Genomic DNA, 27,869 nt, shown 5'->3' on the forward strand with positions numbered 1-27,869 from the left:
TGCGAACCGCCTAGGAGGGGACACCGGGCGGCCGCGCCGGAAGTGCTCTCGGTAAGCCGGAAGTGTGCTCTGAGGCGATGGCGGCCCCCTGAGCCGCATCCGGAGCCCGAAGCCGGAGCGTAGCGGGAGCGGAGCGGTGAGGACGAAGGCGGGGCGGGGCCAGGGGGCGGGGCGCCGGGGAGAAGGGGGGGGGGTGCGCCCTCGTCCTCCCCACCCCGCTCAGGCTCCCGGGCTGGGCGGGCCGCAGCCTGGGGGAACCCCGGGGGCGGCCCGGGGCGGCTGCGCTGTGGCACTGGTCCCCGACAGCAGCCTCGCGAGCACTGATTATGCGGCCACTGTGTGCCCAGCCCTGGGCTCGGCTTCCCCTGGGAGGGGGCGCAGCGGGTCTGCGGGGGCGGGGGCGGGCACGGCCTGAGGCCCCCTCCTCCGCAGGGCCCGAGCCCGTGCGAGCCAGAGCGTCCGTCCGGGTGCGGCCCCGCCGGCAGGATGAAGACGGTGCTGATGGTGGCCGAGAAGCCGTCGCTGGCGCAGTCCATCGCCAAGATCCTGTCCCGGGGTGAGCGGCGCCCCTCGTCAGTGCCGGGCTGCCACCCGTGGCGCCCCTCCCCCGGCGCGCGCGCCCCCAGGCCGGCTGCTGCGGCCCCGCCTCCCCGCCCACATCGCTCTTCTGTTCTCCCAGGGAACATGTCCTCACACAAGGGTCTGAATGGCGCCTGCTCGGTCCACGAGTACACGGGGTCCTTCAGCGGGCAGACTGTCCGCTTCAAGATGACGTCTGTCTGCGGACACGTCATGACCTTGGATTTCACTGGTGAGGCCCCCCGCGCGCTAGGTCACTTCGGGGGCCCCAGCGCAGAGCCCGCAAGGCTGGGGAAGGCAGGCCCACAGCACTTGCTGGACAGGCTAGGCAGAGGAAGGGAAGCGTGGCATTGAGGAGCAAAGAGTCCCCGAAGCGGGCAAGGGGACGCCTTGGGGCATGGGTGCTGAAGCAGCTCTGAGCCCCTGCTGTGACCTGTGGTGCCCGAGATGCAAGGACAAGAATGAGATGGGCCCTGCCTACCTGGAGCCCACTTTGTGGTCCCTGTCTGGGCACAGCCTTGATTGAGCTGGACATGAAGTGCACGGTCCTGCAAATATTTCCTCATTTGATCCTCACAACCCCCGGGAAGTAGAGTCTGTTTTTATCCCCATTTTACAGTTGGGGAAACCGAGGCAGGCAGAGGTGAAGTGACCTGCCCAGGGTCACCTGACTAGGAAGTGTCCGAGGCAGGATTTGAACTCAGAGCTTCTAGCTCTGACATTCTCTGATCCTTCTAAATCGTTGCATGACCTTGGACAAGTTCCTTCTCCTCAAGGGGCCCCTGGTTGTTCCCCTCTGCAATTGGAGGGTCAGACTAAACAATTGATAACAGCTTGTATTTAAACAGAGCCTCACCACTCCCAGAGGACTCTTATGCAGGTGTTAGTTTTATTGTTCTGAAGCTGGAAGAGATGAAGGGACTTGCCAGGGTCCCGCAGCCAGTCGGTGATGGGGCCTCTGCCCCCCACCTGTCACTGACCAGTGAGCACATTCCGGGTGGGCTGTCAGACGGAGCCTCTTGGCCTTTGGCTTTCTCAGTTGTCCCGGCAGAGGTGGTCACACTCCCAAAGGGTATCTCACTTAGCAACATTTTGGCTTCCAGGGAAGTATAACCACTGGGACAGAGTAGACCCAGCGGAGCTCTTTAGCAAAGCCCCCACTGAGAAGAAGGAGGCCAACCCTAAGCTGAGCATGGTGAAGTTCCTTCAGGTATGTGTGGCTGGAGGGCTGGTTTTATCATGGTGACCCTGGCAGGGATGGGAGGAAGAGAGGTCAGGCGTCGGGAGCCCCACTTTATAAACAGGACGTTGATGGGCGTGTCAGAGCTGAGTTCTGAGTGGAGCTTCCTGATTGTAAGCTCAGTGCTCTGGCCACACTGGTCCACATTGCCCCTCTTTGTTCATGGTGGCCCAGCAGGGGGGGGGGGGGGGGGGGGCGCCTCCTGGCTGAGGTTCTAGGCTGGCCCATTGGCCACCTGTGCTCAGGTGCCCTCCATACTTGGGGCTGGATGAGCCTGTAGGCTGCTGCCAGCTCTGCTGCCCCCGGAGTGCGGACTTGAGGACATTTCATTCCCTCCCTCAGGAGGAGCCCCCCTGACAGACCAAGCCAGTCTCACTCCATTCAGCTCCATAGCCGAGGCTCCCTGTGCAGACCTGCAGGGATGGGACCCTTGTCTGTGGAGGCCCATCTCCCTTCTAGACAGCTTCCTGTCCAGCCAAGTTGGCCTCTTTCTCTTCTTTCTAGCATTTGAAGGGCTGTCATGTAGAGAAAGGAAGGGGAGTCATGGCCTTGCTCATCCTCTGGGTGAAAGTTGCTGAGGTCTGTTTCTGTTCTTTAGGCAGAAGCCTGTCCTCCTGAAGGCTCCTGGGCAAACCTTGAAGTGCCATCCAAATGTTATCCAGGCACCTAGGTAGCACAGTGTGGATAGAGTGCCAGGCCTGGAGTCAGGAAGGCCCTAGTTCAAATCTGGCCTTAGTCACTGCCTAGCTGTATGACCTTGGCCAAGTCACTTCTCCCTGTTTGCCTCAGTTTCCTCATCTGTAAAATGAGCTGGAGAAGGAAATGGTAAATCACTGCATTATCTCTGCTAAGACCACCAATGGGGTCACGGAGAGTCTGACATGACTGAGCAGTTATCAGCATTATTCACTGTTAGCAGTTCTCCAGGATGGGATGGCGTGGCTGGCACCCAATGGGCAGGCCTTCTTTCCTCGGTGCAGATGGCACAGCATGTCCTCTGCAGGCCCCTTCAGTCCTGGGCTGCTGGGGTCACATCCTCGCTACCTTCTATACCACAGCAGGGTCTGTGCATGGGGCTTGTCTCGGGCTCAGGACGCCATTGCTCCGAGAGGTGTTTACTAGAATCATGGTGAGGCAGGGAGTATAGCTCTTTGGTCTCCATTTTACAGGTGAGAAAACTGAGGCTCAGAGAATGAAGGGGGCTAGTTAGTGGCAGCAGGGCTGGGTCTGGATCCTTGATGGGTGGCATGGGTCTGAGATCCCAGGCCAGGGCCTGTGGTTCTGAGGGAGGCAGGAGCTCTTGGCAGGTCCTGAGTCAGGGGGACCTTGGGCCGGGCCAGTTGCCTGCTTCTTGGAGCTGAGAAAGAATGGTCACAAACTTCCTGACCCCGAGCCGTCCATGTGAGCAGGGCTAGAGCCAAAGCCAGCCTGGGGTGGGCTAGGGAAAGTTTCTTAGGTTTCAGGGAAATCTCAGTGAGGTCTGGTTTACTTGGCAGGTGGAAGGGAGAGGCTGTGACTACATCGTGCTCTGGTTGGACTGTGATAAAGAAGGGGAGAACATCTGCTTTGAGGTGAGTGTCCCTCGGCCGAGCTCGAGCTCCAGGCTTGGAGCCCCTCAGGGAAGGGGAGGCTGCAGCCCCTCGGGACTCAGCTCCAGACCGCTCGAAATGCAAGCACTAATAGGCTTGGACAAGCACCATTCCACAGGGTTCAGGTGAACCTGTAGAACCTTTCTCCAGTAAGGCGGGAAGAGGCATTCCAGGCCCACACGCCCTGATGTATTTGTCCTCAGCAGAGAAAGCTGATAGTAGTGGGTGCAACTTGGAGGGAGGCAGGGTTCCATTTGCTAGACATCCAAGAGGCCGTGATTCTGTTCAGTGCCCACCTGCTACTTACCTACAGGGGTTGAGGTTCCCATGCAGGGGAAGAGGCCCCCGGCCCCCAGTGCCTCCGCACTCTCTCCTAACCCCCATCATTCAGTCAAAACTGTCCTCTCTTCCAACTGGCCGGGAGTCTCTCTTTTTAGGAAAATAAGATTTTATTGATGTATTTGTTTTTTACACCAGATTTTCCCCCAGAATCCCTCCTCCCAGACATCTGTCCCATATAATAAATACTATTGTTGAAAGACCAGCAAATAAAAAGGACAAATTCAGCATAACTGATCAATACCTGAAAAAGTCTGACAGTGCGTTCCATGCCCAGCTGTGGCCCTCCCACTCCGCGTGGCTGCTGGGGTCAGAGTGTCTTCTCTTGTCCCTCCTTTGGGGTCAGGCTTGTTCTCTACAGTTTGGCAGTAAGTCCCTGCTGATTTTGGGGGGGTTGTTTTTCCTGTGTGTTTGTTTCCTGGTTCTGCTGACTTCGTCTGCTTTGGTTCATTTAGATCTATTCTGGCTTTTCTGTATCCATCATTTTTTACAGTACTGAGATATTCCATTACATTCATGGACCACAATTTGTTTATCCATTCCCTGGTTAGTGGACATCTACTACAATTCTTTGCTAATGCAAAAAAGTGCTGCCCTAAATATTTTGGTGTGTACAGGACCTTTCTTCTTTTCAGTGGTCTTTTTGGGGTATAATGTATTCTCTGGGTCAAAGAGTCTGGATACCTCAGTCACTCTGCATAATTCCAACTGCTTCCCAGAATAATCACACCATTTCACAGCTCCCCCAACAGTGCACTTGTGGGACTATGGCATGACAGGCGCACCAGTGCATGGATGTTCCCATTTGCCTGGTGTGAGGGCAGACCTCTGCCTGCTTCTGATGTGCTTCTCTGTTACTCTGGAACAGCCCTTCATGTGCTTGTCCAGCCACCTCTTCTCAGTCCTCTTTCCCTTCTGATCCTATTGGCCATCCCCTCCCCTCAGATACTTCCTTCTCTCCTTCCCTCTATGCAGATTCTTCCCTTGATGATCTCATTAGCTTTTCATGGTTCAGTTTTCATCTCTGGGCACTTGATTCTCAGATCTAAACACTCAGCCTCAGTCTCTCTTGTGAGCTCCAGGCCTCAGCCGTCCATAAGATATTTTGAACTAGCCATTCCTGAGTGTGTCAGACTCAGCATGTCCAAAACAGAATTCTCTCTTCTCTGCGAAATTCTCCCTCTTCTGAGTTTCCCTGTTAAGATTAAAGAGTTCCCTTCTTGCAGTCACTGGGGTGCACAGCCTCTGGCACATTCTTACCCCCTGTACCTCCTGACTCGCACCCTTCATATCCAGCCAGTCATGCCGGCCGGCTGTAGTAAGTGCTTCAGAAATGCTTGTCAACATGACATGTGTCCCCTTCTGCTTTTTAAAAAGAGTTTCTATTCATTTTGAACTCAAATACAAAATGATTTTTTTAAAAACCCACTTCCATTTATGTATGCAGTGCAACACAAAGAAAATTCAACCATGCATCTCCATTTCATGCTGCTGACTTGTGTTGTAATAAATAAATCCTGCTCGTCCCTTTCTGAGGCTGCCCTGCTTCCTTCTGCGTGTTCTTCTCAGCTGTACTCTTTTCTTTCTCTGTCCCCCCACCCCCCACACTGGAGGAGGCCACTATTAGACACGGCCATGTGGATGATGCCGGTCTGTGCAGGACCACACTGTTGGTCAGTTCTTTCTCTGGAGGTGGAGAGCTCTTCCTTCCGGAGTCTTTTGTGGTTGATGTGAATGTTGCTAGTACTCAGAGTAGCTGAGCCATTCACGGTCACCCAGCACCGATGTATTCGGCGTCTTCTTGTTTCTGCTCTTTCACTCTTCATTGTCATACCAGTTCCTCCGTGATTCTCTGAGATCACTGAGCTCACTGTTTCTCCCAGCACAGCAGCATTCCATCTCTGTCACTGTTCAGTCGTTCCCCCCTCGATGGTCACCCCTTTCCTTTCCAGTTCTTTGCCACCACAAAGAGAGCTGCTACAAACATTTTGGAAGATGCAGGTTCTTTTCCTTTTTCCCCACTCCCCTTGGGAAGCAGACCCTGTGGTGGCCTTGCTGGTCGGAGGGTCTGCACAGTCTTATAACTCTGGGCAGAAGTGCAGACCTCCCTCCAGAATGGCTGGAGCAGTGCCCAGCCCCCCCAGCAGTATGTTCATTTCCCGATCTCCCCACATCCCCTCTAGCATTTCTTGCTTTCCCCACATGTGACCCTCTTCACCTCTCATCCAGATTGTGGCCATGGCCTCCTCACTGGGCACCTCGCCCACATCGCCTGCTCCCCCAGCCATCCACCACACAGCGGCCAAAGGGATTTTCTTAATGTGTGGGTCCAACCATGAGATCCCCTTATACGGCAGACTCTTGTGTCACCCCATCATCTCCAGGACCAACTGTGAGCCCTTGTTTGGGTGTTAGAAGGTTCTCACCACCAGTCCCCTTTATGTCTTCCCAGATAACTTCTACATTGCTGCCCTCCCTGTGCGGCATGGTCTCTTCCCCAATAACTGCAGTACTCTCCTTTCTCCTTTGTTAGTGTTCCTGGCTTCTTCCACAACTCGGCTCCAAGCCTGCTTTCTGCAGCTGCCAAGGCCCACTCCACTGAGGCTATCGGGTCTCTGCTTTGTATATGTCATTGGACCTTCTTGTGTCTCCCATTAGATTGTCATTTCCTTGGGGGCTGTGACTCTGTTGGTTTTTTCTTTGTCTCTTTGGGGCTTCATGTCATGCCTGGCACAGAGCAGGCCTAATCACGTTAACAACAGAATCTATTCCCTAGGTGGTCTTACGGTCTAAGCGGAGGGAAGACAAAGACACAGACGGGGTGGGGGGATGAGGCGGGAGCTGTACTAGGTAGGCTGTGGTTTGTATGCAAGAGTATCCCAGGAAAAGTCCTAGAAAAAAATGTCAGGAGGGAGGAATCACTTCTGACTTCCTGGAGGAGGCAGCCCCTGAGTTTGGCCTCAAGGGAAGAGAAGGATTTCATTGGGCACAAATGAAATGAGGATGTGGAAATGTGTCCCAGGCCTGGGAGACAGCCCTTATGAGGGACTGTTGAGATGGAAGAGCGGCCCCTCCTACCTGTCTGGGAGGTGGACTGTGAGAAGGGGAGCCATGGGGAAGAAGGCTGGCCAGGCCAGTCCTTCCCAGAGGGCAGGGGATCTTCTGTGATCAGAAGCTGAGCAGTGTGTATGTTACCCTTGCAATGGGGGCGCCATGGGAGGGCTTTGGGCAGAGAGGGAACAGCTTAGGTCTGTGCATTAGGAAGGTGGGTCTTTACAGATCAAGAAGGGTTGTTTTCCCAGGGACTCCCAGTGCTTCCCTCCTGCGGGAGCCTGGCTAGTTCTGTCTCCTTTATTTTGACAATTTGTTGCGGTATTTGGCCCATAGGGAAAGGGTCTGGGTATAATTAGAGTTGTGAAGTGAGCAGCCCAGTGGACAGAGAGCTGGGCTTGAAGTCAGGGAGACCTGACTTCAAATCCAGCCTTAGGCACTTCCTAGCTCTGTGACCTTGGGCAGGATTTCACATATTCCTGCCTCAGTAGAATGGGGGGGACTCACAATAGCCCTTACCCACAGGGGCTGTGAGGATCCAAGAAAAGCACTTAGCACAGTGCCAGGCACACAGTAGGCATCTGATAAATGTGCATTCACCCCATTCCCACTTCCCCTCGTAGAGCTGCCACAGTTATCTTTCTTGTTCCCAGCTTTGCTTTTCTGAACAAGTTGCCTCCTCCCACCTTTTGATGATGTGAGGTGTCCATCTCTGTTCCGTAGGTCCTCGATGCTGTCCTGCCTGTCATGAACAAGCCTCGGGGCAATGAGAAGACAGTGTTCAGAGCACGCTTCAGCTCCATCACGGACACAGACATTTGCAATGCCATGGGCCGCCTAGGCGAGCCCGACCACAATGAGGCTCTCTCTGTGGATGCTCGGCAGGAACTCGACCTCCGGATTGGCTGCGCTTTCACGAGGTGCCTGGGGGTCAGGAGATGAGCTAGACCTGTTCTGCCCAGAGGTCACCTTTCTCTGGCCCGTTCTGGCTTCCTGCCCTTTCGTGGCTGACTCCATGGTGGGGAGAGCCTGGGGCAGGTTGGGTCCTTTGGTGGGGGGTGGGGGGAGGGCCAGGCCTGGGGTAGCTTGGTCCCTTTTGTGTGTAGGGGGGCCTGGGGCAGCTTGGGTCCTGCCATGGTGGGAGGGGGTGGGGAGGACCTGGGGCAGCTTGGGTTCTTCTATTGGGGGGGGAGCCTGGGGCATGTGGGTCCTTTTGGTTACAGCAGCCAGTCCATGCCTGGCCTAGACAGTTTCTCCTTCCTCCAAGCTCCCACAGACAGAGAAGCCAGTTTTTAAATAGAACTTTATGGCATTAAGGGCCAGAGAGTGACCTTGGAGAGCTCTCCTTACCTTTGTTGTGGCATCTGATATGGAGGCTGGGCCTAAATAATGCATTTCAGATTCTTTTTCATCTTTAGCCATAATTTTCATTCATGGTGTCCCTTAAGCACACCTTAAGACACCTTAAGCCCGTGGTCATCATTTCTTTCCAGTCTCAGCCCGGCCAGAAAGTTCTCTCTGCTCAGCCTGCAGCCTGTGGATCCCTCCTTTACCTCTTAGAGTGGGTCTGAGGGCCTGGGCTCAAGGCTCCTTGGCCGCCTTCTCCTCCCCTAAGTGTCCATGTGGCCTTGCACAGCCACTCTCAGCCTCAGTGTCGTTCTCTGTCGAACAGCAGTAAGGATAGACTTGCCTTATGACTGCGGGAGTGTTGAGACAAGGGCCAGCAGGATATGGATGTGGGATGCTGTTGTCATTGTAATTAGTACTGTGATTATACTTAGGGCTCTTTCCATTCCCCCTAACTCTTCTCCGGGCAGGAGACCCATAGACCACCACTGCCCTCTTCCTTCTCCTGTGTTTCACTGTTTCAGGGCTGGGACCACTTGGGCCGTTCTGGGGTGGCAGAGCTCCAGGTGTGGTTCATGGCCTGGGGATATTCTGCCTGGCTCACTCCTCAAACAAAGGGCAGCCACCCATTAAGGCCTGGAGGCCATGGTCTCTTTTGTTAGCAAGAGCACCTCCTCTGTGGACGCCTTGGGGTCATGTGGAGGTGCCTGTGCTCACTGCCCTTGGCCCACCCAACCTGCCATTGGCCAAGCTGGGGCTTGAGCCCTGGCCCTCATGGCCAGATGAATGAAACAATGGTCCTAGGGGCTTCGCTCTTTCCTTAGGTTTCAGACCAAATATTTCCAGGGGAAATACGGCAATTTAGACAGCTCGCTCATCTCCTTTGGGCCATGTCAGACACCTACCCTGGGCTTCTGTGTGGAAAGACACGACAAGATCCAGTCATTCAAACCAGAGCTATACTGGGTGCTCCAGGCCAAGGTTTGTCCTTTGTACCTTTCCCACTTTTCTGTGGGGTGGTCAGTGAGGGCTGGGACTTGTTCCTCTTTCCACGTTCCGTGTGGGCTGTTGAACTCCAGACCCCCAGTGACAGCATCTTCAGCTACAGGCTGCTAAATACTAGCTGGCACTGTTCAGGGTCAAAATGCCTGAAATGTGCCCTGATCACACTCAGGGGCTCAGCCTGAGCTGGGGTCTTGTCCGGGGCTTCCAGAAATCAGTTGCATGAATTCATAAAGGAGCTGGGACTAGCCATCTAGGAGGCCAGATGAACTTCTCTGTGGAGATCCTCATGCCTTTGGAGATGGCCTGAGGGAAAGTCTGGCATCCAGAAGGAGGCCAGGCCATCCCACTGTCCTCTGCCCAGGGCAGGCCACATGTGGAAGCTGATGTGTAGCATAGACCCTAGTTGTGCCAAGGATGGTGACCAAGGGTGGGAAGGGCACTTGAAACCATTTCCTGCCAGAGTTACTTATAAAAGAGAAGGAGAGTAAATGTTTATGTCTTCAAATGTTTGAATTGTCATCACATAGAAGAAAAATGAGCATTAATCTGAGTTGGGCTAGATTGGGAAGAGTTGGTGGAAGATGTAGGAAGACAGATTTCGACCTGATCTGTGAAAACGTCCTCCCAATGCAAGTTGTTTAACATAGGGTAGCCTGCCTGGTGCCAGAGGGAGTGAGCTCCCTGTCAGTGGAGGCCTTTCCCCAGAGCATGGGGGGCATACTGTCCAGGGGAGCAGTGGATTGGGGAATGGGGGCTGCTGTGCTGGAGATGAGGCCCCTTGTGATCGTCCTCCGCTTTCCTCTGGCTCTGAGCCTCAAGGGGCATGAGCACATGGGAGCCGTCTGTGGCCTCTGGTCATTCTGAGCCCTAAGCAGCTTTAGGGAGGCAGGGCCTTGGGCCTCAGCTCTTCATAGTTAGACCTGACCTGGTCACCGCTCAGGGTCCTTGGTAATGTCTTGGTCCATTTCTGTACCATCTGTACCAGCTCTTGCCTGTGGCTCCATGAAGCTGGCACATGCCTGGCAGCCACACTGCAGTAAAACCATCCTGGCAGACGGGCTGAACCAGACTGAGGGTAAGCGACGGGACTTGAACCCTTCAGTGAGTCAGGGGCATCTACCCCCATTGTGTGAAGACTTTCCCCCGTGGAATGGATGGACGAGAACGGTTTGTTCCGAGGGCCACGAAGGAGGCCAAGGCAGGCTCCGGGAGCACTTGGAGTTTGGTCAGACATTGAAGACTCCGAGGTCGTCCCCTGCATCCTGGGCCCTCACCAGCCACTTGACTTTGTCCTGCTGCTGGTGACTGCGGCTCTGCCTCACTGGAATCTAGCCTGTGACATCATCGGTGCTCTTCAAAAGGAAGGACGGACAACCCTCTTCTGCCTCTTGGCACTCCTGGCTCCCCAGAAGTCCCCACTGTGGGGTCCTCGAGGCTGCTGCCCTGAGGCCTCACCCTCCCTCCTCTGGAGCCAGGGCATGTGAGCTCCTGCGGCTGCAGCCCCTCACTCTTCACCCAGCAGCTGGGGCAGGTGGGGAAACTGAGGCTTAAAGAGGTTTGGTGACTTGACCAGGATTTGTACCTCAGTCTCCAGACGTGAATTTGGGTTTCCATTTTGCTTCATACAAGATTAGCTGTTGGGGAGGGGCGCAGGTTGGCTAGAGCCCTTTAGCCTGACTTTGGAGGGAAAGGGGCTGAGGATGGCAGAAACAAACAGTAAATTAGATCTGTTGATGCCAAGCCCAGTGCTCTTAACCTGTCTAATGCTGCCTCTAGCCTTGCTCACCTGGGAGTCCACTCTGGTAGAACTCTAGCGCCCCAGACTTGGAGGGGCCCTTAGGGATGTCTGGTCTCACTCTACCAGCAGCGATCCCCATCAGGTACTCCTTCTGCCCCTCGAGCCTCACAGGGCTCTTTTATCCTTGTTTACTTATTCATTCATTCCTTTGTTTTTAGCATTCGTTTTTTAAAATTTTTACTTCTAAATTCTCTCCTTCCCTCTGGTCCCTCCCCTGCCCATTGAGAAGGCAAGTAATATGATGGCAGTTATATATAAAGTCATGTAAAACGTGCTTCTGTGTTAGCTCCCATGGCTCGTCCATGTGCAGCCAGGCCCTTGGGAGATGGCAGAGGGGGCTGACCTGTCCTCAGTTCCTCTCTCAAAAGTAGCAGTAGAAATGCCTCAAAGAAAAATGCCCAGGAATTCTCACAAGGAAACGAAATCTCACCAGAAATAATGAATGAATTGTGTCTTCATGTGATACAGTGAAAAATTAATTGTGAAATCATTCTGTGTAATCTCAGAGGAAGGGACCATTGAAGCCACAGGAGCTTGAGAAGTAAAGCGAATTCCACATGGTGTGATGAAAGGAATAATGCCTGGGGCGATGAAAATGAGGAATGGCCACAGCAGGAGAAATCCTGAGTGGGAGCGGCTCCTCTAGAAATCCTCATTGGAAAAAGGAATCAGCATAGGGTGCAGCGCCCGGGAGAATGGCAGGGGTTCAGGGGACGCCAAGAACTAATCTGGAATCAGACTGGAAAGTCGTCAAGGTTCAGGCCACAGACCTAGTGCACACATTCCGCAGGGGCTCCTCGGCCCCTTTGTGTGGCCCTGGACAGACAGTGGGCTCAGCGTGTGGAGCTTGAGCCCCGTCCCCTTGGGCAGGGGAGCCTCAGGTCAGCTAGTCCTGTGGGGGCCAGGGGATGACCCACCAGCAGTACATGGACAGTGGGTGGTCCTTGGACTTCCAGCAGGGGGTTGTTCTTTCCCCAGCTCCATGCTGTGCTCAGAGACATCTTCATGAGCTGTGGTGGCCCCCACATTCATCCCCTGATGAGCTACAGGGAAGACCTAGGGAAAAAAGCACTGCCTTTAAACTGGGCTTTCTTTAGACTGTTGTGCAGGCAGGCAAGTCTCATCCTTGTCATCTCAGACCTGTGATACTCCAGCTGACTCCTCCCCTGGCACAGCCATCTGAATCCCTCTTTGAGGAAGACAGGGCAACAGGACAGCTCTCATCCTCAGAATGAGAAAGGCCCTGAGGGGTCAGCAAGTTATATGTGGCCAGACAAGTACACGAAGGCTAATTGGTATCCCTGAGCCACACATCAAGTAGTCTGACTGAGATTTGAACCCAGGCCCTTCTCTTGTCTGGGCTGTGTTTCCAGTTTATCAACACTTTTCCTGTGCGGGGCCCTTCACTAGCCCCTGGGGATACTAAACTGTCCCTTCCTCAGGTCGTTAACCTTCTCATGGAGGAGACCCCCATGTACATAGTTGCGCGAGGCAGGTGGTCTTCTTCCTCTGGAGAGTGGGCTCAATTGGATCATAGGATTGAGAACATAGGCAGCTGGGGCGCCACGGTGCAGAGCGGCGGGCCTGGAGTCGGGAGGACCTGGGTTCGACTCCAGCCTCAGACACGTCCTAGCAGGTGACCCTGGGCAAGTCCCGTCACTCTGTTTGCCTCAGTTTCCTCATCTGTCAAATGAGCTGGAGAAGACATGACCAACCGCTCTGGGATCTTGGCCAAGAAATCCCCCGATGGGACCAGACACGACTGAAAGAACCGAGGATTTGGAGCCGGAAGCCACGTAGAGGTTATTTACTCCAGCCTCTTCCTTTAGTTAGTTATTTAGGTTTTAGGGGATGCAGTGAAGAAAGTCCTGGGCCTGTGGGCAGGAGGCCTCTGACACTTAACACTTACCAGCTGTGTGACCTTGGGCAAGTCCCTTAACTGCCCTGCCTTCCCCCTCCAAAAAGGCAAAAAAAAAAAAAAAAAGGACTCCATTCATGTCCAGCCTCAGGCACTTGCTAGTTGTGTGACAAGTCACCTCTGCCTGCCTTAGTTTCTTCATCTGTAAAATGGGCAGAATAACAGCATCTGCCTCCCTGGTGCCATGAGGATCAAATGAGGTGAAAATGGCAGAGCCCTTAGGGCAGTGCCTGGCACACAGTAGGTGTGATGTAAACACCAGCTCTCATTACTATGATCATTGTTTTTGTTTGTTTGCTTTTTTCTTTTTGGAGGGCAGTTGGGGTTAAGTGACTTGCCCAAGGTCACACAGCTAGTTTTTGTGTTACGTGTCTGAGGCCAGATTTGAACTCAGGTCCTCCTGACTCCAAGGCCGGTGCTCTCTTCACTGCGCCACCTAGCCGCCCCTGATCATTGTTTTCTTAGTCACATAGCCACTCCACAGAGGACACACTGGATTAAGTCTCTCCTGCCCAGGCCGTGACCTGCAGGGGAATGGGCGATCTATGGAAGTATCCCATCAGGGTGGCTTTCCTGGACAGGCACAGCAGATGGGCAGTGAGCTGGGCCCACGGAGGCCTAGGAGATAGAGTGGCTGGCTTTCACCAGTCCAACACAAACCTGTCCTTTAAACACCGGTAGTCCGCCATGGTGGGATAGGGCTGGGCCTCTTGCTGTGGAAGAATTTGAAAGGAGGGGCCATGGAGAGGCCAGAAATCATAGAAGATCCCAGTTCCCACCAGCCATCCCTTGGGTATGGCCTGTCTCAGAGGGGTCAGTTGTGCTGTGAGTAATGGCCAGCACAGACTCAGCTCTCCCCAAGCTGATGACCCAGGCCAGCTCTGCAGGGAGACCCTCCACAGGGTCTCTGAGAATGTATGGATCAGAATGGCCCAGGAAGAAGTGCCTCTAGCACCACTGGAGGGAGGGCTGTGTTGGTGAAATCACATGTCCAGAAAGTGCTGGACGCTAAGAAGTGACCGAAGCCCAGAAAGGCCTTGACTAGGCTGCAGTTGGGCCGAGCAGCCAGGCCCTCTGGCCGGATCTCTCCAAGTGCAGTGAGATGGGTGCAGTGCTGAGGCCGCGGTTGTGGCCGGCAGCCACCTTGCATCCCAGTGCCTGCTGGCCAGGCTGCCTGTGTTGGCACCGTCTCCGGGAGCTGGCTTGCTCAGCTCAGGCCCCTTGGGAATGGTTTTCTCTTGATTTCTCTGTTGCCTTTTGCTTTTCTGTCCCCTTCATTTTTTAAAATTTTTATTTATTTATTTTTTTTTTGCTTTTTGGAGGGGGCAGGGTAGGGCAGTTGGGGTTAAGTGACTTGCTCAAGGTCACATGGCTAGTGTGTGTGTGTGTGTGTGTGTGTGTGTGTGTGTGTGTGTCCTCCTGACTTCAGGGCCGGTGCTCTACTCACTGTACCACCTAGCTGCCCCCGTCCCCTTCATTTTTGCACGTCTCCTTCCTTCCTTACTCCTCTCTTGGGTGGGCTGCCCCTTAGAACAGAGACTGAGCGAGAAGAGACGCAGTTTGGCAGAGCTGGCACAGACCTCAGCCGACCTGACAGCGTATGCAGTGCTCTGCCCCCCCGATCCCCTGTGCAGAGGAGCAGGGGAGGGCCATCTTGTCAGCTCTTCAGAGACAAGCTTGGCCGCTGTGCCTTAACTCTCATGTCATCTCTTTGCTGCAGATTAACCCTGACAAGGACAGTTCGGTCCTTTTGGACTGGGACCGCGTGCGAGTGTTTGACCGGGAGATTGCTCAGATGTTCCTGAACATTACCAGGGTGGAGAAGGAAGCCAAGGTGGGGACCTGGTGTGTGGTGTGTTAGGCCAGGTGGGCACCGCCTTGGGAGGGTCTCGGTCCCCAGGGCATGCCTGGGCCTCATCCCAGCGTGCACTTAGAGGCTGCTTTGTGGTGGGCAGCCCCACACCAAGTGCTGGCGATACAGAGAAAAATGGGAAGCAGCCCTTGCTCTCCACAACCCCTGACCTGATGGGGGAGAGAGCAGATGCCTACCAGGGCCAGAGATGGCTGCAGGGAAAGTGAAGGTCATTTGAGGGCCAAGGCTGGGGACAGGGAGTGCAGACCTAGGAGGTGGCCCAGAGAGGCTTCCACACCCCCAGGCACTCCCCGGAGGGTGAGGCTTGATCACGCACTGGTAGGGTTCTAGGGATGCAGAAGGGAAGATGCTTGCTCATTTATGGAGGAGGAAGTGGAGGGCCTCCAGCCCGCTGCCTGCGGTCCGACGGGGCCACTGAGCAGGCTCATCTGCGGGAAGGATCAGGGGAGAGGGGCTGTCAGCGTCCCTCCAGGGGACAGCCAGGGATTTGAACCATGTGAGGCAGCTCCCCCTCCCAGTGCAGGCCCGTGCCTCTGCGTCACTAGGGCCGGGTCACCCACCCAGAGCCCGGCTCTTGTGCTGCTGGGCCCCGCTCAAGGGGACCCTCTGAGGACCTTTGTGCGATGGCCTCACCCTGGGGGGTGGTGAGCTGGGCTTAGGTTCACACTGTGTGGAGGCCCCCAGGGCAAGGGGGGCTGTTCTGGACTGGTACAGGCTTTGTCCTCTCTTCCAGGTGGAAGGGACGAGCCGGAAGGAGAAGGCCAAGCAGAGACCCCTGGCCCTGAACACCGTGGAGATGCTCCGAGTGGCCAGCTCTTCTCTGGGTATGTGAGGAAGCCGGGAGGCACTCATGGGCCCCGCCAGGTCACTGGGCCACGAAAGCTTGGCGTCACTTCAGAGCGAGCCAAAGGGCGTGTTGTCCCATGGGGAGCCCTCCATGGAGGTCCTGGTGGCTGTCTCATTTCATGAAGGAGGCACCAGGCTGTGTCTCAGCTAGCATGTGGCCTGGGCCACAAGACCCGAATGCAGATCCCTCCTTTGGCGCCTCAGTGTCCTCCTCTGTAAAATTCAGATAAGAACAGCTTCTGCCTGCCAGGGCTATAGTGGGGATCAGGAGAGCTGTGTGAATGCACACAGCCATCCTTGTGGTTTGTGATTACGACACAGAGGCCCCTGGCTTCTTGGAGCTTGGCTCCAGTCTGGCTAGTCAGAGGCCCAGCTCAGGATCTCCCCTGAGGCCCCAGTGATATCCCAGTTGCCCGCTCTGAATGCGGCGAGGGTATGATGGCATCTGATCACTGATCAGCTGAGAAATGGCCAGCCAGACTTCCAACAGGGGGAGCCCTGGAGTTGGCAGCCCAGACTCCAGGCCAGAGGCCCAGGGTGTGAATCCTCCCTCTGTGCCCCTGGGCACCTCCCTGGCCTTGTCCTTGGGTGTCTCAGCCTATTGCCTTTGTGGGAGGGAAGGCCAGCCTTGCAGGGAGATGTCTGGGCATTGGCCACCTCGCTGGCTGGTGGCTCCTTATGGATCATTGTGGTGTGCTGAGTGGTGCTGGATTTGGCATCAGGGAGACCAGGCTTCGGATCCTTCCTCATATAGCCGGGCATGACCCCGGACAAGGTCCTCCTCCCTCTTGACCTCAAGTTTCCTCCTCTGTCAGTGAGGGGGTTGGAGTTGATGGCTTCCAAGGGCCCCTCTAATTCAAAACTGATGACTGTGTGATCCTTTTTCTTGTAGGAATGGGGCCCCAGCACGCCATGCAGATAGCAGAGAGACTTTATACCCAGGGCTACATCAGTTACCCTCGGACAGAGACTACCCACTACCCAGAAAACTTTGATCTGAAGGGGTCTCTGAAGCAACAAGGCAACCACCCTTACTGGGCCCAGACGGTGAGTGGGAGGAAAGCTCCCCTGAGATTGCTTTTGGGGCCCAGGTTCCTTGGGCATCAAGGGGCTAGAGCTGCTGCTCACCCTGAGTGTGACTGAAAGCCCAAGTGAGGCCTCTCTCGGCGGTCAAGCTCTGGACGTGGTCTGGGGGCAGATTTCTTGGTGCCTGGGGCTGGCTGGAAAGGGGTTAGTGCCGTGGGAGGGGTGGGGAGTGGTGGAGAGCTCACTATGAGTAGTGCTTCCTAGCTGCTAATCCAGCCAGCTGTGCAGACCCCTCCTCCTCTGGCCTGGAGGGAGACCCCATGTGGGCAGGCCCATCACCAGAGGATGCCACCATCACCAGTAAGGGGCCCACACCAGAGGATGCCACCTTCTCGGATACATTTTCCTTGACTGAGAGAACACCACAGAGCAGCCACAGATGGGGGCCAGGCTGCCCAGCTCTGGTTGTCGTCCTGCTGTGTAGGCAGCTCTGCTGGGTACCAGGTGACTGTCAGGCTCCACCGCCTGTCTCTGCTGTGGCCGTGAAGGGATTGTGCTTGGTCAAGTGGGCCAGACATAGAACGGGCCCATGTAGAGAGCGTGACTTGGTAGGGGGCTTTAAAGAGAATGAACTCAGTGCCACAAAAATTTGGTGAATGTGCACTGTGCCATTGCGCTAGGCTAAGCATCAGCAGGACAAAAACCTGCCCCTGCCCTCCAGGCGCTTTCCTTTTAAGGGGCCCCTGGTACTGAGTGGTCACACCAAGGCTGCAGGAGGAGGGGAGAAGCCAGAAAAGGCTTCTAAGGGGAGCCTGTGGGGCCACAACACAGGCCAGGGACAGCTAGTAAAGGCTTGGAAGTGGGAAGGCCAGAGTCCAGTGTGGCCAGAGCATGTGGTGTGTATAGAGGAGTGAGGGCGAATCATGCAAGCAGCCCACACCTTCACTCCTCTGCCCCGTCTCCACCTGCCCCACCTCCATCTACACCGAATTGACTGCTTGAGACTTTGCCATCCGCTGCTCAGAATCTGTGCTGGTTCCCTGCTCTCTCTTCCGTAAAGCCCCATCTTCTCAGTCTGGCATTCAAGGCCTTTCACACTTGGACTTTGTCTCCTCTTCCTCCCCCTCTGTGCCCCAGCCTCGCTAGACTTGTCTCCCCTGCCTGTGTCCCCTCACCATCCCCCACTTAGCATTCACTTGTTCCCATGTCACTGTCTGCCTCCTCATCCTTCAGGCTGCCTCTTTCAGGAAGCCTCCTCTGGCCTCTCCAGACACTCCCCTAGGGGACAATGATTCTGCCTTTCTCAGGCCTCCCCTTGAGGAGCTCCCTGGCTGCTTCTATACCACAATGTTCTAGTCCATGTGGACCTTAGACATCTTCCAGGCTGCTCTCTTACAGGCCTGTGAACTCCTTACATTCTCTGTGTCCAATACAAGGCCAGAGCATGGAGAGATGTCTGCAGGGGTTATGGGGACTCAGAAGACCTCCCTCCCAGCACGTGCCTTTCTCTCCTCTCCCCCAGGTGAAACAGCTGTTAGCAGAGGGCATCAATCGGCCGCGGAAGGGCCATGACGCAGGGGACCACCCCCCGATCACTCCCATGAGGTCAGCCACAGAGGCAGAGTTGGGTAGGTGTGGATGCCCCCAGTTTCCCGTGCTTTGCTTCCAAGAGCTTTTAGAGATAGGAGAGGGGCCTGGGACGTCCCCTAGGCCGCCCCATTCCCTTAATGGCTGTGAGTGGGAAAGGGGTTTGTTTGGTGCCCCTGGGGAGGCCCACTCTGAACCTTCCGATCTCTCCCCACTGTTGGCCCCTCTGTCTGAAGGCCACGGGAGCCAGCAGAAAGGGCGACATGAAGGGTGTTGGGGAACGAGGCTCAGGAGGCAGAAATGATGAGGAACATCACATGACATTCGAGATGGGTCTAGAAACCGCAGCTTCTGTGAGGATTGTTCAGGGGGCAGAGGGGTGAGCCTTGGCTGCATTAGTGTAAGGTTTACAAGTAGGCAAGATTGGCACGGAGACTGCCCCAGGCCTGAGGGGCAGCCAGGGCCACAGGAGACAGTTGTTTCTGGGGCACAGCAGGAGGGCACTGTGGTTGGCACAGGTGTGGGTGTCTGAGCAGTGAAGTGGCTGAGAGGGTTCTCATGCCAGGCTCCTCGGGGGTTTACTGAGCAGAGGAGTGGCATGGCCCACACCTTTCCTGGCCCGCCCCCTGGCACATGGCTCGTTTCAGGGGGTGACGCCTGGAGACTCTATGAATATATCACCAGACACTTCATTGCCACCGTCAGCTATGATTGCAAATACCTCCAGAACACCATCTCTTTCCAGATTGGGCCGGAGCGTTTTACCTGCTCAGGGAAGACGCTCATCTCCCCAGGTAAGAGGGAGCACCCCTCCCGCAGAGAGAGCGAGCTGAGAACATCAGTGCCTCTGCCCTTTGTGGGGAGGGGGTACCTACACCCACTGTAGGCTGTGACTCTGTGCCCAGTGTTGCTGCTGGCACCTCCCAGCTCTTGGCTTCACCCTGGAGCCTTCCTTGCTGGGCAGCAGAGCCGCTGAGAGCCCAGCAGGAGAGGTCCATCACAGGGGTTCCGACTGGCCTTCCCCCATCAGTAGTGTCAGTGCCCCCTCTGGGCCAGGCTCTGTCCTAGGGACCAGGCCCTGTGGCGAAGGAGCCCTGCGGGGTCACCATCCGAGCCAGTGTCTTCTGTCTGGGGCCCCCGTGGGATGGCTCTCTTTGGCGCCCACTGTGGGCCAGACACCGTCCTAATCACCGGCCCTGACCATAAGGAGCAGCCTGGCCAGGTGTCAGGTACTTGTTCTTCAGGTCCACGTGTCCTCCCCTCCACCTTAGGCAAGTCTAAGCCACAGAATCTCTGTGGGGACCTTTCCAGAGCCATCAGGAAGGCCCACCCGCTTGACAGTATTCCCAATGTATGGTCCCCCACCGCCTTCTAGTACTCTCCAGTCGGGGGGAGCTCCTTCCCTCCTGGGGCAGGCCAGGCCCTCCTGTCCTCTGACAGGGCCGATCTGGGGGCCTGCTTCCTTCTCCAGGCTTCACCGAGATCATGCCTTGGCAGAGCATTCCCCCTGAGGAGAGCCTCCCCACCTGCCAGAAGGGGGACACCTTTGCCCTCAGTGAAGTGAAGATGCTGGAGAAGCAGACCAGTCCTCCCGACTACCTGACTGAGGCTGAGCTCATCACGTTGATGGAGAAGCATGGGATTGGTAGGTGCCGTCCCTCTGCCCAGGGTGCTCTGGGCTCAGGCAGGCAGTGGCTAGGGCTCCCCATGCCCCCCGCTTGCCAGGCCCAGCCCTTTCCTGTGGAAAGGTCAGGGGCCTAGAGGGGGGTTCTCCATCCTCGGGAGAGAAAATTAGGGAAAGGGAGGGTGGGGCTTCCTGCCCCTTCATGCATGATGGTCTTGTCCTCGTTGACAGATGAGGAACCAAAGCCTAGAAAAGGGAATTGACTTTGTCTCCACCCACATCCAGGAGTATGTTTTTGTCCCTGAGCTGCTGGAGGAGCAGCTGCCCCCCAGGCCACATCCCCTTTCATTGGCAGGGTGTCCTTGCCTATCAGACCTCTCACACCAGCGGGCCCAGAGGCCCCTCCCCGCCTCCTGACTTCCCTGTTACTGCCAAGGGCACCCACCCTCCCACCCCCAGTCACCCAGGCTTCCACCCTCCCTCGCTCAGCATATCCAGCTCCTTGGCAGGTCTTGTCCTTTCTCTCCTGTCTGCCCCTGGCACTGCCCCCTCCCCACTCATCACTGCAAAGCTGCTGCAGAAGCCTTCTATTGGCCTCTCTGCCTCGAGTTGGACCAGGTGGGGAGTGGGAGAGATTCGGTGTATGCCCGTCCTGGTCCCTGGGGACTCCTAGCTTCTGTGAGGCCCTGGCCCCTGGATTTAGAGTGGACTGTGATCTGTGTGTAAGGCAGGGTGGGATCAGAGGGGAACAGGAGCAGGCCGTGGCCCCAAAACCGGGCCACGCGTTTGTCTGGAGGCCACTGTAGCCCCACAGGGAGGGGAAGCAGGGTGCCAGGCCTGGGGTGACTGGGGCCGGGGGTGGGACCTGCTGCCCCGAGAGAGCTCTCACTACCACCCCACAGCCCCAAGACCCCGAGACAAAATATCGTTATCCCTATTCTCTAGTGGACAAAAGTGGACCCCACAGAGGATGACCTGCCAGGGACTCGTGGCTGTGCCTTTGCGGCCTCTCCTGGGGCGGGGACAGGGAGGCGTCAGAGGAGCCGCCCTGAGTCACCGCCTCCCCATGTGTTCTAGGCACCGACGCCAGCATCCCTGTCCATATCAACAACATCTGCCAGAGGAATTATGTCACCGTGGAGAGCGGGCGCCGGCTGAGACCCACCAACCTGGGCATTGTCTTGGTCCATGGCTACTACAAGATAGGTGGGAGAAGAGCGTCCCAGAGAGTGGCGCTGTCAGGGCTGGGGCAGGGCCGAGCACAGGGAGCGCGTCTTAAAGGCTCAGTAAGCGCGTGAGAGCACAGAACTTTATTGGAGCAGCAGCGCGTCCTGGCGCAGGGTCTGAGCCTCAGCCCGGGGAGAAGCCTTAGAACGCAGAGCACGGTCTTCTGTGCCGGGGATGGCCTGGGAACGTTGACGGTTGGGTGTGAGCACCCAGGCAGTTGTGGGGAACCTGGCAGGGACCCAAGAACAGGCCTCTGGTAGGCATCTCTCAGGCTCAGGGCTTCACTGCCGAGGGCTCCCAAGGAGCGTGTAGCATGGGGTGCCCATGTGCCAGGCCTGACTGGCCCCCTCCCATCTCTTAGGCCTTATCCCCTCATGCACTTTAATGCGCCAGCCCAGGCCTCTGGCCCGTTTCTCAGCTCCGGTCCTGCAGCACCCTCCCTCCTCGGCCCCCTCTGGGCCTCCTGGCTTCCTTCGGCTCTACATCCACACCCCGCCTCCCGTCCCCTACAGTCTCCTGGGCTTCTTCTCTGGGCGTTTGCACACTGTGTCCCCGATGAGCCGGGGGCTCTTTTCTCCCTTCTTTGTCTCCCCTGCCTTAGCATGACACCAGGCCCACAGCAGACACCAAATTGATGCGGGTTGACCTTGAAGGGGGCAAGATGGGTGACTGGGGCAGTGGGTGACAAGTGGAGGCAGTCAGTCATTGGTTCCTTGTTGCCAGGCCTAGGGAGGGACACAGAACGAAGCCAGTGTCTATTGTGGCACACAGAGAAAGAGATTCGGTGCAAATACATGGCACCTGTGGGCAGGGCAGCAGGTCAGGAAGGGCTCCTGGCAGAGCCTCTCAGCAGAGGGAGGTGGTGAGATGATGGGGGTGCCGCAGGGGCATGGTGGGGGGCCAACAGGAGCACGGGCCAGGCAGGCGGGAGACAAGCACAGATGGAGGTGGGGAAGGGAGTATCCAGCTTGGCTGGATCACAGGATGTGGGGAGGAAGAGGAGGAGTGTTCAGTGAGGCTAGAAAGGGAGGTTGAGGCCATATTTGAGGGTAGAGGCCATAGGGGCTGGGGTTGCTCACTGAGCAGGGAGCTCGTGTGGACAGAGCTTCACTGAAAGGAGGTTACTTTGGTGGCGACAGCAGTGTGTGGGATGGACTCAGGGAGAGGGAGGCATCCAGCACAATGCCGAGATGAGGAGGCCAGGCCCGGGAGAGAGGGGAGCACTGGGGGAGAGAGGATGCACTGAGTCGAAGGCGTCTCTAGGATGTCCAGTTTAAAATATCCAAGGGCTGTAACCATGTAGACCTGGAGCTCGGGGAGCCTGGGTCAGGCATCTCCCTGCCTGACAGGGCAGTTAACACCACCGGCCGCGCCCAGGTTACTGAGGGAGAGGAGAGAGAGGAGGGAAGGCCTATGATGGAGGCTTGGGGACCACCTACAGTTTGGAGGGATGGGGGAGTGAGAGGGGCAGGAGGGGGACCCAGATAGAGGCAGATCATGGAGATGCAGAGAGAAGTGAGTGTCTGTCATCCAGAAGATGGTGACGGGGACTTGAGGGTTTCATGTGTCACTAAGAGCCGGCCTGGGGGCCTCCCCTTGGAGGGCCTGGTGTCCTCTCAGTGTCTTGCAGTCTTCTCATTTCACCCTGGACGGAGAAGGCCGAGGAGAGACCCGAAACGTCTCCTGCATTTGAAGGGTTGTCTTGGGAGCGAGGATTGGTTAGGGCAGCTCTGCTTGGCCTCAGAGGACGGAGCCAAGTGCAGCTGGTGCCTGTGTGGGCTTGACAGGAGGAAACAGTGAACGATTGCTTAAGAGCTTCTTGTGGGGGTAGTCATGGCCTGGGTGACCGCTTGTGGCAGCACCTGGTGGAGAGGACTCTTGGAAAGGAGGAACTCAGGTGTAGCAATGCTGCAGGCCTCACAGCTGCCCGCTGTGTGGCCACTGCAGGGGCCCTCCAGAGGAGGGGGCCCCAGGTCAAAGAAGAGGGAATGCTTGTCTGTTGTGCCCCGGTCCGTGAGGGCCGCCTTCTCCACAGCACCCCGGGGCCCCTAGCTGGGGGTGGGGTGGGACGCATGTTGGCTGAGCCCTGGGCAGGTCTCCACTGCCTGCCCACCCGCCCTCTCCTCTCCCTTGGCCAGATGCTGAGCTTGTGCTCCCAACGATCCGAAGTGCAGTGGAGAAGCAGCTCAGCCTGATTGCCCTGGGCAAGGCCGACTACCACCAGGTGCTGGAGCACACCCTGAACATCTTCAAGAGGAAGTTCCACTATTTTGTGGACTCCATTGCAGGTGAGGCTTCCCTGCCCCGCCCCGCCCCCACCTCCCTTCTGACCCCGGGCATGGGTCAGTGAGGGGCCTGCTCTCTTGTCTCCAGCACTTTGAGGTTTCACAAGCAGGCAGGGGAAGGGGCAGCCCATCATGGGTCAGTGTCAGCGCCGGGTGGGGACCCAGGGCTTGTAGCTCTGTCTACACACCATCAGCCCTCCACCATGTTAGCCAGGAGAAAATGCCCTGGGCCTGAAGTTAGGGACAGGGACTCCCCGGTGAAGAAGCCCCCTTGGAGACAGCTCCCTAGAGCCCAGAGAGGGTCACACCACCAGCCCCCAGGTCTCCCTCTCGTGGTGCTGGTTCTGACAGAATCGGCTCCTTCCACCAGGGGCTCATCAGCACATCCCCTCACTAGTCCAGCTCTCAGGCCCAGGGGTCCTGGCATCGCTGTGCCCCAGGAACACACACTACCATGGTCCTTCCAAAGCGGGCTCCTCCCGGCCTTGATCGTATCGGCCAGTCTGCCGAGTATGAAACGAAACCTTTGCTCTCCCCTCGTCATTAGTGACTTGGAGCATTTTGGGGGTAGTTAAGAGCCTGCGTCTCCCCTTCTCAGCTGTTGCCTTGGCCTGCAGGACGGCTCCCTTCCCTCCCACGAGGCATCCTTGTCCCATCCTCCCAACATTCCTGGGAGGTGTGTCGGGCGAGTCAGGTTTGGGGGCCCCCTTTTACATGAGGTGAAGTTACTTGGGGTCAGTTCCAGAGCTCAGCCTCGGGCCCTCTGGCCGCCAGGCTGAGGCCGGCTCCTCACGCCATCAGCCACCTCCCTCTCGAGTGCCGCTTGTGTTTATCACGTGCTGGGGCTTCCTGCGCCAGCCTCGAGATTGTGAGCGCCGTGATGACGGGCACCAGGGTCACTCCTCTTGGTGCTTCTCCTTGAGCCCAGCCAAGACTAGGCATGACTTAGTGCACTGCCAGCAGCCCGCAGGGCCGTGGGCTCAGGACAGACAGCGGGAGTCGGTGCTGCCGTGGTCTTCCCTGCAGTGCATCTCATCAGCTCCCCAGCTCCTGTCCCTGGGCCCCCAGGCTCCCGCGTCCCACACCCTGGTTCATGGCTGCTCTCACCCCCGGGCCTCCACATCCCACACCCTGGTTCAAGGCCGCCTTGTCTGACGCCTGGTCCCGCCTGCTTGTCACCTATTGCAGCCCCGCCGCACCGTGGGCCATGGCCGGTGTCTAGCTGAGGCCATGTTCAGCGCTGTGTGGAGGGCACGGGCAGGGGATGCTGGGTCATCATTCTCAGCTTGCTTGCCCTTTAGGCATGGATGAATTGATGGAAGTGTCTTTCTCGCCCCTCGCTGCCTCTGGCAAACCTCTATCCCGATGTGGGAAGTGCCATCGCTTCATGAAGTATATCCAGGTGAGTCCCCAGGTCCAGCCCTCGGGCCAAAGACAAGTGTGTGCCTCTGCCCAGGGGGCCTCGAGGAGCTCGCATCCGTGAGCTGTAGGACAGGAAGGAGCCCCCGAGCCCCCATTACAGAAGAGGCTGGCGCAGGAGGCAAGGCTGGCACTGCAGCCTGGGGCCAGAGGCCCGTCATAGCCCTGCTTTCTGTGCCTGTTGCTTTTAGGCCAAACCCAGCCGCCTGCACTGTTCTCACTGTGACGAGACCTACACCCTCCCCCAGAATGGCACTATCAAACTGTACAAGGAGCTGAGGTGCCCACTGGACGACTTTGAACTGGTCCTCTGGTCCTCAGGGTCCCGGGGCAAGAGCTACCCTCTGTGCCCATACTGCTACAACCACCCACCCTTCAGGGACATGAAGAAAGGTAGCTTATGTGGCGGGGCTGGGGGGCTCCCTATGCTCCCCACAGGTGGGCGGGAGGGCATGCACGGAGCCTTCCCGGCCAGGCACTTGTGCCCAACCATGTGGTGGACGGGTGTGGCTTTCTCCAAGTGAGCTCTGCTGTTCCAGAGGCAGGGAATCCTTGGGCTGGCCTTGAAGGGCGGTGGGCAGGATGGTGGGAGGGACGCTTCTTGGGGAGCCAGAAGGCTGGGGAGGAGAGGATGCTTGACCAGTGACGCCTTCGTCATGACAACAGCTGACATTTCTGTTGCACTAGGGAGGTCTGCTGCGTAGCTGCATGTGATGGGATGCTGGGAAGGAGCTTTGGGCTCCGCTAGGCCATGTGGCTTGTTTAGGGGAGGGGGCAGAGGCCCAGACAGCACCTGGCCACACTCATTAGAACGTGTGTGCAGGAGTCGAGGGAGAACCCTAGACCTGAGATCAGAAGGTGCGGGTTCAGGGGTCAGGGCTCTGACAGATTATGGGCAAATTGGCTGCCAGGGGAGGGGAGACGGGGCAGCAGCTGGCAGGGAGGGGCTTTCCCTGGGTTCAGGAGACCCCACACCCCCCAGCATCAGCAGCCTAGGGAGAGAAAAGTAGGGCAGGGCCGCGGCCTGGTGGGGGCTGGGGGCCCTCACTTGTTGAAGGGGCCAGGCCAGGAGGAGAGCAGAGGCGGACACTTGGCGCTCTTGATTACAATACCCGTTTGCTCTTCATTTCACCTGAATTTTCTGTGGAAACAAGACTCTCCTCCCTTTCCCCTGGCATCGCTCCATTCAGCCTCTGAGGGTGAGGCCACAGGGACTCAGCAAGGCCACACAGATGGGCCTCAGAGTCCTGGTCAGGCACCTGCCCCTGGGGTCCGACTCTCGGCCTCCCACTGGGGCGCCCACCTCCCGCTCAGGCCTCCTGCTGGGGCACCCACCCCTGCTCAGGCCCTGGCCCAGGCCTCCTCTCACGGCCTCCTCCTCTCCTGCTTGTCTCCTGCAGGCATGGGCTGTAACGAGTGCACGCACCCCTCCTGCCAGCACTCGCTCAGCCTGCTGGGCATCGGCCAGTGCGTGGAGTGTGAGGGTGGCGTGCTTGTGCTGGACCCCACCTCAGGCCCCAAGTGGAAGATGGCCTGCAACAGGTGCAGTGTGGTGGCGCACTTCTTTGAGAACGCCCACCGTGTGCGCGTCTCGGCGGATGCCTGCGAGGCCTGCGAGGCCGCCCTAGTGGACGTCGACTTCAACAAGGCCAAGTCACCGCTGCCAGGTGATGAGACCCAGCACACGGGCTGCGTCTTCTGCGATCCAGTTTTCCAGGACCTGGTGGAGCTGAAGCACGCGGCCCCACGCCACCCCATGCATCGTGGCGGGCCCGGGAAGCGGCAGGGCCGCGGGCGGGCCAGGGGCCGCCGCCCTGCCGGGAGACCCAACCCCCGGCGGCCCAAGGACAAGATGGCGGCCCTAGCTGCCTACTTCGTGTGACACCAAGGACACCTTTTAGAGCCTGGCCCCTCAGGGGTCCCGCAGCCATTAAAGCTTTGACTTCTTCAGGGGGAGGACTGGCAGCGTCTTTGTAGAGAGCTGGGGCGGGCCGAGGGTGTGGGGCAGTTCTTTCTGTCTCCTGTCTGCCGAGGGCCTCTGCAGGGCAGTCTCAGGGCTCGGTGCCTGATGTGGAGCCTCTCCTGGCCGAGCTGACTTTACAGGGCATATCTTCACGAGGCATCAAAGGCGGCTTTAGAGGCCCAGCCTGCAGCAGCGCCCTGCAGGGAGGGCACTTCCATGGCACAGGGTGTCCTGGGGCAGGGCCCTTTACCGGGCAGGGCTGAGGCCAGGGTCCCAGTGCTTTGCTGATCTGGTCCCAGGAGGGGTACAAAGGGAAGGTCAGTGGGGTCAGCCCATGCCCGCACCACCCCCCACAGGGCAGGATGGGACAGGTACTAGGGAGAGATAACGCTCTAAGTGAGCGCTTGCCATGTGCCAGGCACTGTGCCTTATAAGTAAAAGAAAGGCAGCCCTGCCCTCCAGGGGCTTCCATTCTGTGCCCGCAGAGAAGGCTGCTGGGGAGGAGGAGAGATGAGAGGGGAGAGTGTGGCTAGCTGGAAGAGGAGGCTGGCACAGTCACTGCCTCTGGGGACCTCCGTGTCTTCCTCTGGAAAAGGAGGAGCCTCCTCAGGTCGCCATTGTGGCCCAGCCCTCCAGAGCCCCATGTGGATATGGGCTGTTCCCTCTCCAGCCATGGGAGCCAGGCCCTGCACAACGGGACACGTGTTTTCTGTGCAGAACAAAAGGCCCAATTGTGCTTTCTGTGGCTGGGGAGGCAGGGGCGGAGCATTCCTTTGGGGCCCTGTTCTCCTCTCCTCATCCATCCCCCAGAGCACCCTCAGCCAGCTGGCAGGTGGGACCTGTTGGGGCTGGGTCCCTGGTCCTAGGTCTTATGACCCTAGGATGCATTTAGCCAGCTGTGTTCTCTGCTGGCTGTGCCCAGGAGCAGGGGACCACCCCTCTCTGGTCTCAGACTGGAACGTTCCCAAGGATTTCCAGCTTTTGATCCTGATGAGTTAATCTGTCCCTAAGCCTAGACAAATCTCACACCACCCCTGGGAATAGAAACAGACTCCCCCACGCCCACAGATCCTGGGAGAGAAAGGGAGTGGGATGGCATGGAAAGAGGATGGCCCTTTGTGGGCCCTCTTCTGGCATATGCCCCCACCTGGGG

At 57.3% G+C, this 27,869-nt stretch overlaps 1 protein-coding gene across 2 annotated transcripts; it reads left to right on the top strand.

The window, feature by feature from the left end:
• Nucleotides 1-26,703, top strand: TOP3B (DNA topoisomerase III beta). Of its 2 annotated transcripts, XM_069100912.1 has the most exons (18): nucleotides 1-136; nucleotides 433-556; nucleotides 680-811; nucleotides 1,683-1,789; nucleotides 3,316-3,390; nucleotides 7,522-7,718; nucleotides 8,970-9,126; nucleotides 14,587-14,700; nucleotides 15,473-15,563; nucleotides 16,478-16,632; nucleotides 18,134-18,239; nucleotides 18,846-18,992; nucleotides 19,670-19,843; nucleotides 20,900-21,028; nucleotides 23,188-23,337; nucleotides 24,636-24,736; nucleotides 24,945-25,146; nucleotides 26,154-26,703. In XM_069100912.1, exons 2-18 carry the CDS (start codon nucleotides 487-489, stop codon nucleotides 26,633-26,635), a joined length of 2,589 nt encoding a protein of 862 aa, XP_068957013.1. In that variant the 5' UTR covers nucleotides 1-136; nucleotides 433-486; the 3' UTR covers nucleotides 26,636-26,703. The 2 variants fall into 2 exon arrangements, with proteins under 2 accessions (XP_068957013.1, XP_068957014.1); XM_069100913.1 differs by lacking the exon at nucleotides 433-556 and having other exon boundaries at nucleotides 2-136.
• Nucleotides 26,704-27,869: the final 1,166 nt, after the last annotated feature.

Source organism: Petaurus breviceps, unplaced genomic scaffold (assembly GCF_028583685.1).
Source record: "Petaurus breviceps papuanus isolate PSGF00001 unplaced genomic scaffold, PetGlider_PUasm1.0 428, whole genome shotgun sequence".
Taxonomy (NCBI): Eukaryota; Metazoa; Chordata; class Mammalia; order Diprotodontia; family Petauridae; genus Petaurus; species Petaurus breviceps.

What these genes read in the sequence shown, in the direction of transcription:
- TOP3B (XM_069100912.1), top strand. Translation starts at nt 487, where the DNA reads ATGAAGACGGTGCTGATGGTGGCCGAGAAGCCGTCGCTGGCGCAGTCC. An exon ending in GCATGGTGAAGTTCCTTCAG is followed by an intron (nt 1,790 to 3,315) that starts GTATGTGTGGCT and finishes TTTACTTGGCAG; the next exon opens with GTGGAAGGGAGAGGCTGTGA. An exon ending in GGGAGAACATCTGCTTTGAG is followed by an intron (nt 3,391 to 7,521) that starts GTGAGTGTCCCT and finishes TCTGTTCCGTAG; the next exon opens with GTCCTCGATGCTGTCCTGCC.